We start from the raw sequence: 16,710 nt of genomic DNA on the forward strand, positions 1-16,710 counted from the left end.
GCCCTAAAGCAATATTAACAGTGTAGACAATGGACTGGCAGTGAACTGACAAATGAATAAACAGGCAACAGGCCACATTACAGACTGCCAGTACACTGGCGCTGCTTCATAAAAACACATGAAAATAATTTAATATTTAGCAACTTAATATTGAAATATTAGCTGTCTACACACAAACATTACTATTATAGGATTAGCAAACTTATTTTTTAGTTTAGCGAACGAAGCAATAAATTAGTACTTAACATTGCCGTGGTGAGGCCTAGTCCTGTGCAGAGCCCGCGGCCTCGCCTAGATTGCCCAGCCGGCCGAGGTGGCACCTTGCAGGCTGGGCCGCCCGCGCTACAATAATACTATCTAAGCGCTATAATATTAATATCTCCGGATTCTATAGTAGTAACTGCAAGCATTGGGGTGGGGAGGGTAGAAGAGGACATCACACTAGGGAGAACTGACCTCAGCGCTTTGTGTATTTTTTAAGGCGAATTGTCATTTTTGGCGATCGTGTGTGCGTTGCTAGGGGCAATCCCCGGGCAGCGTTTCGCGCATGCACAAATGCGTGCTGTGTCGCTCGGAGCGGAGTGGGGAAATAATTAAATAATAATAAAATCGCACGAAATCGTTAATTTAACTACTTTAAAGTTGATGGATGGGAAAACAGAATAGCGCTGGCTCACCACGGGGCTTACGGCGTGGTACCCCGCGACTTTTTAAAAATGTAAACCCCATGGTTCGCGAGCCAAATCCTTCGCAAGTGTGCATCCAAACAAAGACAGACGGACACACACACAAAGAATGCCTTTTATAGGTAAGATGATACATTGTTCGCTACGAGGCCGCGTGGGCGACAGTGCGTGCGTCCCACCCGTACGCGTGCGCTGCCGTGGAGTAGGAGAGCGCAGGTCCGAAGTCGCGCCCGCCGTAGAGGTGCCACGTGACGGAGACCTCACGCAGCGTGTAGCGCGCCAGCGGGACGGGGAAGCGCGCGGGCGGCCGCAGCACGTCCGCACGGCCCAGCGGCCGTGAGAAATGTTCATCCCGCAGCTCGATGGTGTCCTCCACGAGCCGCTTCACAACGGGCTCGCCGTCACGCGCCTGCCACATGCACCACACGCGCAACACACGCGCGCACCACACGCGCGCACCACACGCAACACACACGCCCCACAAGCGCCACACATAACACAAACACCACACGCAACAAACGCACCACACGTGCCACATGCCCCACACGCGCGCCACACATCCCAATTATAGGACCGCAGAGCTTAATTGTTTTAGATTTATTGTGACCTCCCTCGCACGTGTAAGTTTTGTACGGTAACTCCAGTTTCAATCCCACATGTATAAACATCCGTTAATGGAGTTCACCAAACATCCCAATTATAGGACCACAGAGCTTGGGTAATGGTTGTTGGTGCCGGGTGTGGCCATCTTCCCAGTGCTTGTCAGCGGTGACCCACACCCATGAATCCTTCTCGCTCTGTCACTCGAAGGAGGTAACCCGAAAACTTTGTGCACTACAAATTCTACATTGTAGAGATCCCCAAATGTAGCTTTACACAGGCCACTAACCTACAGAGAATTCCTCTCTGCAGGTCTCTGCGAGTATCGTTATCAATTTCTGTGGTTCCCATTGCTCTGTAAGGGGTACAATTATTTACTTATCAATGGTTCAAGCTCACATTGCCTGTGGTGACATCGTAAATCATCGTGTTATTCTTTGATTTGGGATTGTACAAACACAAATATCACAGCGTAATGACTGTTTTTTGCACAAAGTGAAAAGCTATTCATTTGGATTCCTGGCCCATGAAGAGTACTGTTGTAAATATTTTCTATTTTCTCAAGACATATCCTTCCAACATGGGACCTTTTTTGGCAATATCAAAGTATGAAAAAATAAAAATATGTTTTACCCGTTCTCGCAATAAAGAGGTGTTAAGATATTCAAACACCAAATATAAATTTTTACTTAAAAATTGTATATTCTTGGTTCTTTCGGTAAAGTCCCCCGCCCACTCACTTTGGAAGCCCTTAGAAGCAGCTGCATTTGGAGGCTTCCTCCCCTCTTGTCTCTCCGCCTGATGAAGACCGCGTGTGCTGCGATCGAAACGTCGTGGGTTTTTTGCTTTTATTTTCAATTTATTATTTGTATTTTTATTTTCTATCTACGTGACTTTACCGAAATAACCAAGAATACCAAATATAAACCGTTTTCAAGGAATCATGTCTGCATTAACCACAGAGAATGCCGACTGTTCGCCTTTACCATTCTCTGGTCTGGCACTGGTGAGACTAGGTCCTAAAGAAGGCTGTCTCTGGTGTAGACCAATCAGATTCAAAGACAATGCATACATTATCAGAGCATGTTTTTTGTCTACATGTTCACTACAAGTACGTGGTTAATTAATGCAGACATGATTCCTCGCCAAAGGTTTCTACTTGGTGTTTGAACATCTTAACACCTTTTTATTGCAAGGGTAAAACATATCCTTCCTGATGTTGCCAATTTAGTCACCTGCATATTTATGCTACAAATCTGTTGCCATGGAATAGTTGTGGAAATAATGCTAAAGATTAATCATCGTTAAGCAAACTACTGATTTCGATTTTACAGTGTATATTTAGTATGCTTCAGTCAATCGCAGAAAATATATTGATTTATTTTGCCCTATTGCAAACTTTCTATTTTTGGAAGGTCATGATATAAAATATTTGCAAAGTTTAATTTATACCCTGACATAAACGCACACAAACCAATGCATACGCATGTAAGCACACACATGCAGCACCTGTCAGGAGGGTTCTGAAATCGGCTGTTGAGCAGTGTTTCGAGTGTTTTGAGTGTGGGAGGAAATCTGAGATCTTGGAGAAATCCACGCACACAAGAGGCTTGCAATCAAGATTCTCCCCAGATGCATCACAAGCCCACTTGCTTCAACCAAGCTGGTTGGACGTCTCACCACACTCAGCGATCTCCCTCTGTGATCCACCAACCCCCACCTCGCTAGCGCTGGCCGACAGGTTTGCACCGCCGTGTCCAGACACACACACGCAATGGCTGCGCACGACCGAGACGATGAGCCCCCCATCGCTCCGTACCGGAATCCCAATCCCTGGGGCCTCCAGGATGCAGAACTCATCATCGTCCGGGAGGTCGTCATCATCGTCAACGTCTCCATCGCCGCCGTCATCTCCATCGCCGCCACGGGCTGCGGCTCCGTCATCGTCTCTGCCCTCGTCCCTCCTGGCACCGCCGCTGCCGCCGCGTCCTGTTTCCGTCAGGCCGACCACTGGGGGCGGCCGAGCCCTGACGCGAGGGGGCGGTACGGGTGACGCGGATGACGAGGAGCAGCACGAGGACGACGAGGAGGAGGGGGTGGCGGCCACCGCCGCGCCAGTGGTCTGCGTCGGCGACCCGGACCCAAATGCGAAACCGAGCGTGGGAGCGGGAGGGGCGAGGCCGGGGCCGGTGCGACGAGCGAGCGGGGTCTTCTTGTGCGACGGCCGCGCGTGCGACGGTCGCCCCGCCGTGGGGGGGGCGGCACTGCCGCCGGCGGCCCGCGATGCCTTCGAGCCGTTCTCGTCCGGGAAGAGGAAGAGGTCGGACACCGGCTCCTCGCCCGACTGCGGCTGCGTCGAGTCGTCGAAGCCTACGTGAGGGAAGGGCATACGCAAGCGATGAAAAGCAATAAACGGAGAGCAAGGCAACTGCGAACCAAGCGAGGAGAAATGCAAAGAAGGCGAGAGATGCAGTGAGACAAGAGCAGACACAGCGAGACGAGAGGAGACATTGACGAGACAGGAGGAAAGGCACTGGAGGAGACATGAGGCAAAAGATGAGAAGAAAAACAGGAGGAAAGACATGTTGACACGCAAAGAAAGAGATGTGATAGGACAGAAGTCACTGAGAAAGCCACAGGGTAAGAGGTGAAACACAGGGAGAGAAGTGAGGAGACGTGGGGAGAGAATTGAGCAAAGAGAGACAGACAAAGGAAAGATTCGGGCAGCGAGACATCCAAGGAGGGGAAAGATGAAAAGACAAGAAAATCACATTGATAAAGAAACGGACCTTCCTTGACTTCCAAATACGTTTTGCAACCCCATGACCCAGAGTTTGAGAAGCGCTGGCCAACTTTATATTATTCTGTTACAAGGTAGTGACAAATGTGACAAGTTAAACACACAGTTGCACACCGTTTGTGTGGACGTTGGGGGGAGACCCTGCTGGCTCCGACTCCTCCATGGCATCGACCATGAGGTCACTGAGAGACGATCGATCAGGATCAGGCGCAGCGGCGCATGGAGCTGTGACAGGGCTTTGGCTGTCCAGCTGCACACGCAAGCGCCAGATGCGCACACACGCGGACACGGAGACCCGCAGACACCAGGCATTGGTTTCTACCAGACTGATCTGACAGCCTGTTATGAGCATTTTCTTTGGGTCTTTCGGTAAAGTCACGTAGATTGAAAATATATAAAAAATAAAGTGAATACAAAATAATAAAAATATCACGACGTTTTGATCACAACACAAGCAATTGTCATCAGGAAAAAAATAGGGGGAAACCTGCTGAGGTAGGCTGTTTTAAAGGTTTGAAATGGCAGGGCTAGTGATGTTAAAGTGATAAATTTGCATGTAAATGTAAGATCGGAGAGCTACCTCAACGCCGAGGGTGTGGAGGTGGCCATTGTATTGTGAGAGATTAGCATGTCAATGTAAGATCGCAGAGACGCCGCCACCTCGAGGACACAAGCAACGGCGGCTGTGTTAGTGTGAACCTGTTAATGTAAAATCATAGAGTCGAAAATAACTGCTAACATCGGAAGGTGTTAGCAGTTATGACTAAAATTGGTTAATAACGTCCTTCCAATGATTGCTCAATTTGTACCCATCTTCTCAGTTGAAATTGTCTGTGTCTATATATCTGGATGGCTTCATGAACGAATCTTTGATAGCCTGTGGGTTTGCAGAGTACCTTCGTCTTGGAGAAATCAATTTCGTGTGAGCCCACCGCATTAAAACAATGACCAGCCACGGCTGAGGTATTGGTCCTACCGTGTTTCAGATCTGCCTTATGTTCACGAACACGATCCGAGACGTGTCGCTTAGTTTCCCCAATATAACTACTGCCGCAGGCAAAGCTTAGTTTGTCGACGCTAGGCTATTGCATGTCAGACCACGAATGTTGTGTACTGTGTTAAATCGAACCTGGATCTTGTGTTTGCTTATGAATTTGGAAATATTTTTGGTGACCACTGCTATGTATGGCAAGGTGATGGTTTTGATTGGGTCCTCAGATGGTTCTTTCCCAACGGTTGGGGTGATAGCTTTACGGATTGTGTAGTCTGAATATCCAATCATCTGGAGGGCTTGGTGTACATGTTCCAGTTCACTGGCTAGGTGGTGGTTGGAAATACATCGAGCTCTATGGTGTAGAGTTTTGAGAGAATTCTTCTGGGATGGATGGTGGTGGGAGTCAGGTTTTAGGTAGATTAAAACATCCAAGAATGGTAACTTGCCATCCTTCTCCACCTCCATGGTGAATTTGATGGCTGGGTGTATGGAATTGATGTGGTTGAGGAATTGGTTCAGAGCTGGTAGGCCATGTGGCCAGATGACGAACGTGTCATCTCTGTACCTCTTCCACAAGGACGGACGTACAGTGGATGCCTGGATGGCATCTGTCTCAACATTTTCCATGAAAACAGTGGCTACAAATTGAGATAAGGCAGAACCCATTTGGGCACCTTCAACTTGTTTGTAGAATGTTCCATTCCAGGTGAAGCAAGTGTTGGTGAGGCAGTGTCTAACCAGGGCTGGTACATTAGCATTCAGTCCTTGTTGGACCAAATCTTCAATGATTGCAATGGTGTCAGGCACAGGAATTTTGGTAAACAAAGATACTACATCGAAACTTACGAGCAAATCACCTGGAGATGGTGAGATGTCCTTAGTTAATGATACCACATTAGCTAAGTACAGCTGCGGTGGTCTTACCAGTGAATGGTTGTAAGGTCTCAGACAGAAATAGGGCCAGTTTGTGAATCAATGGTGGAGACAATAGGGCGAAGGGGTGTACCTTCTTTATGGATTTTTGGTAATCCATACAATCTGGGTGGTCTAGCAGCAGAGGGTTTAAAGGAAAACCGCTTGGTTGGTTCGATTAAAGATGTCGAATCAGTGATATTGTTGGTTTTCATAACCAGGCGGTTGGTGGGATCTTTATTGATTTTGGTATAGCTACCATCATTAAATAGGTCCTGAATTTTGTTACTGTATGTGGTTTTATCCATGATGACAGTGGCATTGCCCTTGTCGGCTGAGAGGATGACGATGTCATCTCTCTTTTTTAATTGAGAAAGCTTAAAGCGCTCATCCTTACTGATGTTGCTAATAGGTGTCTTAGCGTTTTTGAGGATTGCAGTGATTTCCGATCTTGCCATGTCTGCAGGAATGTGTCCCAAACCCTTAAGGGCAACGTCGACCTGGGTAATAATATCATCAAGTGGGATGTGTTTAGGGGTGATTGCGAAGTTCAACCCTTTAGCAAGAAACCGGTTTTCGGCCGTCGGAAATTGGACTGTTACTCTGATTGATAACAATCTTGTCAACGTCTAACTTTTTAATGTGTGAATCTGGCTTCTTTTTGTAAAGACGATTGAACTTGGAAATCAGGTTATCTTTGCATTTAGCTGACATTGAGGCTGTCATGTTGGCTACATGTTCCCAATCTGATGTAGACATTTTTTCTGTCAATGTTAAGTGTAATTTCAAGAGAGTCTAGTCTAAATTGTCTAGTTCAAACCTTTAAAACAGCCTGCCTCAGCAGCTTTCCCCCTCTTTTTTCTCCTGATGACGATTGCTTGTGTTGCGATCGAAACGTTGTGATATTTGTATTATTTTTTATTAACTTTATTTTCATTTTTATTATTTTATTGTTATTTTTTTTAATCTACGTGACTTTACCAAAAGACCCAAAGAATATGAATTCCTGCAAGCTTTAATTCAAGATGTTGTGAGCATTGTTACGAAGCCTCATGTTGTTGCTGAAGGACAACTGCTGACAGTAGCAACTTTCGTGAGCAAGTCCATCAGCAAGTCCACTCAGCTCCAGGTCCTCCTGTAATGCACCTGGCTGTCTCTTTCCGAGCCCGTGCCATGCTTGCGTAGCTTCCCCTAGAGCACCCTCGGTGTGTTTAACCCCTCAAACAAGAACGGCACATGCGAACTACATGACCCAGCCACCACATCCTCGCCTGCTGGAGGATCCCTCAGATGGTACATTGACTAAGGTCTCTCGAGCATCCAGCCTGGCTAAACCCACGGTGGATTGTAGGCAAGCCAGCAATCACGTTTCAATCCAGCGAAGGTGTTCCAGAAATCAGCCCTTGCACACACAGACATATAGTCGCCATACAAGTGTTGTTAACGAGCACCTACTAAGACCGGGAAAACCCATGCCTGATGACAAAGACCCCGCCCCGTATAGCCTGTAATAGACTGTTGGGGCAATTGATGTTAGTGAGCACCAATGAAAGCCGGCACAGCACACGAGGGGGTGGGTGGCCAACACTGCGCCCGACCGCCTTTGTCTCCCCCGTGCTAATGTTTACACACTGCACCAGGTACTCATTTCAAGCTGAGTCAACCTCGGGGAAGCCCAGGACCGGTTCAGATAGTTGTCACTAATGTTGGTAGTGAGCGGGAATCGAACTTGGGCCACCGGGCCCGTGGCGCAGTGGCGCTAAACCGCTGCGCCACCACTCCCCATTTACCCGTGCCCATAAACACGCACGCACACTTGAGGGGGCCCGGTCGGAGGGGTCTTCCAGCCGCTGTGGGGGGGCGAGGTCCCCGTCGCCAGCGAAATACTGGATGAGCCTCATGAGAGCGGCGCACGAGTCGGCGCACGTGCGCACGTGGATGATGTCGTTGGAGCAGCACAGCTCGAACTTGGGCTGCGTCTGCACACGCACGTACAGGACCAACGACAAAGACACCACATGTAGCCTCAACAGCCTGGCTGTGTTTTAGAAACCAGCCCCCGCACACACAGACACACAGCCGCCATACAAGTGCTATTAAAGAGCACCTATTAAGACCGGAAAAACCCATGCCCAATGACAAAGATCCCCCCCGTGTAGCCTTAAAAGACTGTAGGAGCAAGTGCTGTCGTCAGCGAGCACCTATGAAGGCCGGTACGGCACACGATGGGGGAGGTGTGGCTAAAACCACGCCTGGCCCGCCACCTTGCCTTCCCATTGGTATTGTTTGCACGCTGCCCCCAAGTACTAATGAAGTATTGGAAAATGACGGCAGGAAACTCCTTGACGGGAACACACTTCTTTTATTAAATCTTGACTTGTAACAATACAACGCGTGGCCTCTCTTCTTCACAATGCGCTTCTCTTGACTCTGGATTCTGTGCTGCCGGCTCTCTGTGCCTCGTGTAGACTCCGCGCCTCGGCTACACTCCTCTCTCGCCTCGTGTAGACTCTGCGCCTCTGCTACACTCTCCACTCGCCTCGTGTAGACTTTGCATCTCTCTCTCTGGCTACACCGTATGCATACTTGGCTCGTGTAGACCTTCCTCTCTCGCTGGCTACACCGTATGCATACTCGGCTCGTGTAGACCGTTCTCTCTCGCTGGCTACACACTATACATTACTCAGCTCGTGTAGACCGTTCTCTCTCGCTGGCTACACACTATACATTACTCAGCTCGTGTAGACCGTTCTCTCTCGCTGGCTACACACTATACATTACTCAGCTCGTGTAGACCGTTCTCTCTCGCTGGCTACACACTATACATTACTCAGCTCGTGTAGACCGTTCTCTCTCGCTGGCTACACACTATACATTACTCAGCTCGTGTAGACTGTTCTCTCTCGCTGGCTACACACTTATACCTTACTCTCCTCTACTCTCCATTACTCTCCTCTCCGGGCTCTATCTCTGCACCTTCGTCTTCATTCTTAGATGGTTCCACTTCTCCCCCTGCTCCTCTGTGCATCACCTTATATACCCCTTCTTCCCGGGAGACGGAGCGGATGCGGACCTCAACGTCGGCACCGCTCCTCAGTTACCCAATCCCCACGCGCTATCCCTACGATCCGGTTCCGCTCAGCGCGTGTTTCCACTCCCCGACCAATCACACCGCGCTGCTACCCGATCACTCCCTCTGCGCGCGTCACCGGCACACAGCCAATCAGCAGCACTACCCCCACCCGCGCACTGACGCCTGCTCCTCCCCGTCAGCGCGCGTCACCACACACACACCCGTACATACGCGCTGGCACACGACATATACACCCAGCGCGTATCACCACTACATCACCCCCTCCCACATAGCTCGCAGCCGGCCCGGCTGCTAACAACAACCAACCGCGACGATAAAACGACAACCAACAAAAAAAAACCCCGTAACCCCCCGAGTGTGCCCCGTAACATAACACAACAACAACAACAACAAGAATAACTATGTACAGATTGACAATGAACCCGAAAAGTCAACAATAACACGATACGAGCAAATTCGAAACGAACGCGCCCCACGTCCCTGCGACTACACGCAGTGACGAGGCGCTCCAACTGCCCCGACTCCTCACGAGGCAGGTCATGCAAAGTAGCACGACCTGGCGCGAGTCCGTCTGGCTGGTCCATCGTATGGGGCGGGACACTGACGACCGTCCGGCGGTTCCGGCTGCTCCAGACGGCGCGGAACGGGCCTGAAAGGGCCGGCCCCGCCGCGGAGATCCGGCCGCCGGTGATCGGCAGCTGTCAGTTCCGAGACACCTGGGAGCAGATCAGGCGAAAATACGTGTGGATCAGGCAGAGACATTTCCCCCTCTGGGTCGCCGGTCACGTCACCCGCCCGGCCATCACGACACAAGGGGAGGCCATATGGAGGCGAGAACGGTTTCAGTCGGGAGGGGTGAACGTACCACCGGCGCTTTCCCCACTTTATCTGAACGCACTGGGGCCGTGTAACGCGCACGACCTCCACGGGTCCCCTCCACGGTCTCAACAATTTAGGCGACGTAGCCAAGGGTGCCTGAGGGCAATGCAGCCAGGCCCTGTCACCTGGTTTCCATTCGTGCATGGACACCTTCCGTGCCCGCAACCGTTCATTAGCAATTTGGCGAGCCCGCGAATTAAGCCGCGCGGCCTCCCTCGCCTCTGTCAGCTTGTGAATATTAAACTTAATATGTTCTGCCAAATTAGAATTAGTTCGTGGAGCGGACAGGCCAAGTTGCGTTTCTATTGGCGGGTCAGCTTCCCGACCGTACATCAAATAGAATGGGGAAAACCCCGTAGCTGCATGGGGGGCCATTCTATACGCGGCAAGGACTCCCGGGACCTGCAGGTCCCAATCTACATGTGCCTCGCACACCTGCTGGCACAGCATGGAAGTCAAGGTTTTGTGGAGTCTCTCCACCATCCCGTCAGTCTGCGGGTGGTACGGGGAGGTACGCACCTTCTTGGTACCCAACAGATCGCACACCTCTTGCAACAATTTACTCGAAAAATTTTTACCTTGGTCGGTCAGCAGGCGTTCGGGAGCCCCCTTGTCCAGGACATAGCCCTGGACGAAGGCATCCGTCACAGCCGCTGCCGACTGGTTAGCGAGAGGCCACGCCATAGGCCATCGGGTAAAGTATTCGACCCCCACTAACAAATATTTATTCCCTCTCGGCGTGACTGGGAAGGGCCCCAAAATATCGAGTGCAACGAGCTCGTTGGTACGCGAGACCTGAATAGATTGCAGCGGTGGATTAGCTGCCACGGCCGGTGGTTTACGCCTGGCGCACTCAACGCACCCCTTCAGAATATGCACCACATCACTTCCCATTCCCGGCCAGTAATAGTCACGCTGAAGCAGGGCAAGCGTCTTGTTAACTCCCAAGTGCAAGAGGCGTTCGTGTGCCGCCAAGACAACCCTCCCCCTCACAGCGGAAGGCACCACGAGTGCGTTCCGCCGGGACAAACTGTCCCATTTCAATAACACGCCCCGCTCAAGTACATAGGAGCCGGTACGCTCCTGGTCCCCCTCGGGACCCCCAACCTTGCGGCGCAATGCTAGCAGCGAGCTGTCCGCCATCTGGAGGCGGCCCCATTCGCTGAGCGACAGCGAGAGCAGCGAGTCCCGACCCTGAGAGGCAGTGGAATCATCCCCGATCGGTGCGCCCGCTGTCGCAGCCAGTGCCCCCATCTCCCCCGCAAGCGTCGGTTTACAGCGCGCCGATCCCGACAAACACGCGCATTCATCACAAGGCAACAACCGCGACAAGCAATCGGCATTCGTGTGTCGCAACCCCTTACGGTACGTAGTCGTAAACTGATAGTCCTGGAGGACTTCCAACCAACGCGACAACTGGCCCGAGGGCTGGGCGACCCTCAATGAATACTGTAGCGCCGCGTGGTCCGTTCGGACTGTAAAGTGACGACCATAAAGATATGGCCTAAACTGCTGCACAAAAAAAACAATGGCAAGCAGCTCGCGACGGGTGACACAGTAGCGCTGCTCCGCCGGAGACAACACCCTACTACCGTAGGCGACAACTCTTTCGACACCCCCAACGACTTGGGATAGCACCCCCCCAATGCCCGTGTTGCTAGCATCCGTGTCCAGCAAAAAGGGACTGGCAAAATCGGGATAACACAAGGGTGGGGCACCCACCAAGGCGTCCCGGAGGGAGCGAAACGCGGCCTCCTCCTCCGGTCCCCATTTGAACTTCACTCCCTTCGCCGTTAGAGCGTGCAAGGGTTTTGCAATAGTGGCGAAGTGCTCAACGAACCGCCGATAATAAGAAGCAAACCCGATGAAACTACGCACGTCGGAAACGGACGTAGGTGTCGGCCACGAACCGACACAATCCGTCTTCGCGGGATCGGTGGAGATCCCCGAAGAATCGACAATGTGACCCAAGTATCTAACGGACCTACGAAGGAGGTGACATTTGGCCGGTTTAAATTTCAACTTAGCCGATCGCATTCGCAAGAACACCCCTCTCAATCGCCGGAGGTGTTCCTCAAACGTTTTACTGAAAACAATGACATCGTCCATATAAATCAAGCATGTATCCCACTGCAAGCCCGACAAAACCAGCTCCATAAGTCGCTGAAACGTCGCTGGAGAGGAGTGAAGTCCCATGGGTAACCGGTTAAACTGGAACAGCCCCCCTGGAGTCCGAAATGCTGTCTTAGGTTTCGACTCTTCGTCGAGCGGCAACTGCCAAAACCCCGATAACAAATCAAGAGTCGAAAAATATCGCGCACCAGACAATGCATCGAGGGACTCATCCATCCTGGGGAGCGGATACGCGTCAGCCACAGAGATCTTATTCAGGCGACGGAAATCAACGCAGAATCGCAGGGACCCGTCCTGCTTCTTAACCAGCACAATAGGCGCTCCCCACGGGCTAGAGGAGGGCGAAATAATATCGGCTTCTAGCATATCGTTAACAGCCGACTGAACATGTTCCTTCTCCACGGGACTCAGTCGGAAGGGATTTAGCCTGACCGGCGCCGCATCGCCCGTTTCAATGTGATGGTGCAACAAATCCGTGCACCCAATGTCATACTTATGTTTACTGAATACATCAGAGAATTCAATGAGCAACTCGCGCAGCGCACCCAACTGCGCCGCCGACAAATCGTCCGAGGCGGCACATAACGAATGGACCCACTCAAGGTCTTCCCTTGGCTCAACGTTCCGCGCGGGGCTCGAGCCCACCTGCGCAACCAACCTATCATCCCCAGGGACCTGCGCCGCGTGAGCCAGCACGGTGCCCTGCGGAATGACAGCTGGTCGCGACCCCGCGTTCAAAACCATCACAAACGGATCCCTGTCAGCCCGCACCAAAGTGTGAGCCACCGATAAATCAAGACCCCCGACAGCCTTGTTAGAAGGACCCAAAAGCATACTCTGTCCCGAAGCCTCCCTCACCCATGGTTTCCGCAACCGGAGGGGAATCAACATCTGTGAACCCGGGGGCACTTGCACTGTCTGCGTCGCCACCGCTTGTATCGTAGCGCACGCCGTCCGAATGTCAGTAGGGCCCGTCAAAAATGAAATCCGGCGACCCGATGGCAGTTCAATGCATCGTTGATCGATAAGAATTTTAATGGGCATTTTAGCCAAAAAGTCAGTGCCCAAAAGACACGGAACTGCCAAAGAAGACGAAACGAAAACGGGTCCCGACAATTTGATATCTCCAATGCAAATGGACGCCCTAACCTGACCGATAATGCCCAACGATCCCCCATTAGCGGCGTAAAATGGCACATCCACTGGAAGCAGCGGACGACATTGGACCGGAAGAATATTATAAATGAGGTCCGATATAATAGTTGCCGATGCCCCCGTGTCCACTAACACCCTAATCTCAACCCCATCAATAGATCCCGTAACAACGGACGAACCCGCCGAAGCAGCCACAATTCTATGCCCCAATTCCGCCCATTCAATGTCTCCCTGGTCCCGGCCGAACCCCCCTCGCCGAACCGAATCCCCGAACCTTAACCGGCCCTCCTCCGCCGCAACGCGGCGTCCCATGTGTGCCGAATAAACAGGCCGAGCGTGTGAGGTGCCGCGACTTGCCGGGGATTGTAGAGATGACTTGGGCTCTCGGTCGTCGTCCAGCCGAGCTCCCATGGCGCGCTGCCGCGGAGCGCGGCACCCGGACGCCACGTGGCCCCGGAGGCCGCAGTTATAGCACGTGACGAGGGTCGGAGTAGATCTTGGTTGCTCCGACTTTCGGCCCGATCGCAGAGGCGACCGGGCCCCCGGCCTCCAGTCCCCTGGTCGTCCCGTGGCGAACGCCTCCTCTCGTGGGCTGACGACTTGGGGTTCGGCGACCACCAAACCCGGGGCTGCGACGACAGCAGCGTTGCAACCAACGCCTTGCTTCCGTTGTAGGGCCTCGTGCGCTTGAATACTCGTGGCGACTCTCAAAGAAGAAATATCAATCTCGTCAGCTGTGTTGATAGGGACCCCCAGGTCCTGCGCCAACTTGAGCAGCTGCTCCAAAACCATCGCGTCTTGGCCCTCCTCGTCCATCCGAGGGAACGCAGCATCAGCAAGAGCCAGCAACGCCGTGCGATAGGCCAGCGCGGTCTCCGTGGCCGCTTTCCGTCTTGCGTAGAACTGATGGCGGCATGTAGAGGGAGGCCCGTAGACCCTGGCCAACAACCCCAGCGCATCCTTCAGCGTGGAGCGGTCCGACTTCCGTGCAGCCCTGAAGGCCGCGAGCGCATCGTCGTCCAGCATGGCGGGCAATGCCCGCAGCGCCGTAGCATCGGACCACGCTGACATCTCTTGATGCGCCAAAAACCTTCGCTGAAATTGGCCCCAGTCTCCGCCTTCCGCCTTGAAGGCTGACAACGTGGGCAGGCGCTGCTGAAAAATGAAGTCATCCGCCTCGTGGTTCCTCTCCGCCTGTCCGTCGGTGTCTAAGATGGCGGCTCCAGCAGCAGACGTAAGATGGCGGACCCCCTCGCGCGCTGATGACGTCGATGCGCGCGCTTGGGAACCCACCACCACGTGGCGCTCGCCGTTCCCGCCAAAAGTAGGCCCAGGCGCAATGGCGGGAATCCCCCATTCGTTTTGGCGGGAATCTGCGGGGCGACCTTGTAAAATGTCCCCCACCGTCCCCGCTCCTCCCGACGAGCTGATCTCCGCCAAGATGGACGCGGCGGCGAGCAGCAGCTCCGCCAGTCGGGAGTGCGCCTCACGAAGCCCGGCGTCTGTCCCCGGTCGCTCGGCGGGCGCCGTCGACGGACCCTGCAGCGTGGGCAAGTCCTCTTCCTCACCCCCCGCCACCAGCGGCCCCGAGTCGTCCAGGTCTTCCTCGCGGTCAATCCCGTGGGTCCTACGGGTCTTCCTCGTCTCCATACTTGGAAGCCCGTTTCACTTCTGACGCCAGATGAAGTATTGGAAAATGACGGCAGGAAACTCCTTGACGGGAACACACTTCTTTTATTAAATCTTGACTTGTAACAATACAACGCGTGGCCTCTCTTCTTCACAATGCGCTTCTCTTGACTCTGGATTCTGTGCTGCCGGCTCTCTGTGCCTCGTGTAGACTCCGCGCCTCGGCTACACTCCTCTCTCGCCTCGTGTAGACTCTGCGCCTCTGCTACACTCTCCACTCGCCTCGTGTAGACTTTGCATCTCTCTCTCTGGCTACACCGTATGCATACTCGGCTCGTGTAGACCTTCCTCTCTCGCTGGCTACACCGTATGCATACTCGGCTCGTGTAGACCGTTCTCTCTCGCTGGCTACACACTATACATTACTCAGCTCGTGTAGACCGTTCTCTCTCGCTGGCTACACACTATACATTACTCAGCTCGTGTAGACCGTTCTCTCTCGCTGGCTACACACTATACATTACTCAGCTCGTGTAGACCGTTCTCTCTCGCTGGCTACACACTATACATTACTCAGCTCGTGTAGACCGTTCTCTCTCGCTGGCTACACACTATACATTACTCAGCTCGTGTAGACCGTTCTCTCTCGCTGGCTACACACTTATACCTTACTCTCCTCTACTCTCCATTACTCTCCTCTCCGGGCTCTATCTCTGCACCTTCGTCTTCATTCTTAGATGGTTCCACTTCTCCCCCTGCTCCTCTGTGCATCACCTTATATACCCCTTCTTCCCGGGAGACGGAGCGGATGCGGACCTCAACGTCGGCACCGCTCCTCAGTTACCCAATCCCCACGCGCTATCCCTACGATCCGGTTCCGCTCAGCGCGTGTTTCCACTCCCCGACCAATCACACCGCGCTGCTACCCGATCACTCCCTCTGCGCGCGTCACCGGCACACAGCCAATCAGCAGCACTACCCCCACCCGCGCACTGACGCCTGCTCCTCCCCGTCAGCGCGCGTCACCACACACACACCCGTACATACGCGCTGGCACACGACATATACACCCAGCGCGTATCACCACTACACTAATATTAAACGCTGAGTCAACCTAGGGGACCGGTTGAACTACTTGTCAGTGAGGTTAACCGTGAGCGGAATTGACATCGGGTCGCCGGGTTCGTAGCGCAGCGCAATAATCACTATGCATGCAAGCACATACATGTACACATGCGCACACTATAATATACAGATACAAATACCCTCAAGATGGTATTTTTGGCCTACTCTTCGATGCTGGCCAAATTTCTTGGAAAAGGCGAAAGTGCACACAATTTACCCCAGCACACGCAACTTGCGACTAACTGGAGTGTATCCATTTACACTGACAGGTGAACGGAGGCCAAGGTAAATTTAATAAACTTATCCAGGATATGGAACCGGCGACCCCTGGATTGCAGGTTCAGAGTGCAAACCATCGCAACCCAAAGAAACGTAAAACACATTCCATCGCAAAAAGATTTGGGTATCAGAGTACGTCACTTTGGAAATGCCACAGGCGTCCTTGGGTGACGTAACTTGTAGAACCTCGGGGGAACTCGGGGGGATCCCCATGACTGCACACACAAACCATGGTGGTGGAGTCCTTGGAGGGGCTCCTGGTGGTGATCTGGAGCTCCAGGAGGCCCATGTCCAGCACGCACACGTAGTCTGAGACACAAGACAAGGGGTGTCCGCTCGTTACGCCGCTCGCACTCCAGCGCTGCCGGCGCTGCCACAGCAAGTGGACGGTAAAGTCCGCGAACTTATGGTGTGTGACGTTACG

General features: G+C 52.6%; 1 protein-coding gene across 4 annotated transcripts in view; it reads right to left on the bottom strand.

Annotated features, from left to right (window-relative positions):
* ATG2B (autophagy related 2B) overlaps positions 1-16,710 on the bottom strand; it is a 76,456-nt gene that overhangs the window by 13,734 nt on the left and 46,012 nt on the right. For 3 of the 4 annotated variants that reach the window (XM_078602614.1, XM_078602612.1, XM_078602615.1), the window contains 5 exons: positions 16,516-16,595; positions 7,807-7,971; positions 4,201-4,336; positions 3,106-3,656; positions 866-1,095 (listed from right to left, as the gene is read on the bottom strand). In XM_078602614.1, the coding sequence (XP_078458740.1) occupies positions 866-1,095; positions 3,106-3,656; positions 4,201-4,336; positions 7,807-7,971; positions 16,516-16,595 (1,162 nt within the window). The remainder of the gene's footprint in view (positions 1-865; positions 1,096-3,105; positions 3,657-4,200; positions 4,337-7,806; positions 7,972-16,515; positions 16,596-16,710) is intronic. The other variant, XM_078602613.1, reaches the window with a different exon arrangement.

The sequence above is a fragment of the Lampetra planeri genome, chromosome 18 (genome assembly GCF_965212315.1).
Source record: "Lampetra planeri chromosome 18, kcLamPlan1.2.h2, whole genome shotgun sequence".
NCBI lineage: Eukaryota > Metazoa > Chordata > Hyperoartia > Petromyzontiformes > Petromyzontidae > Lampetra > Lampetra planeri.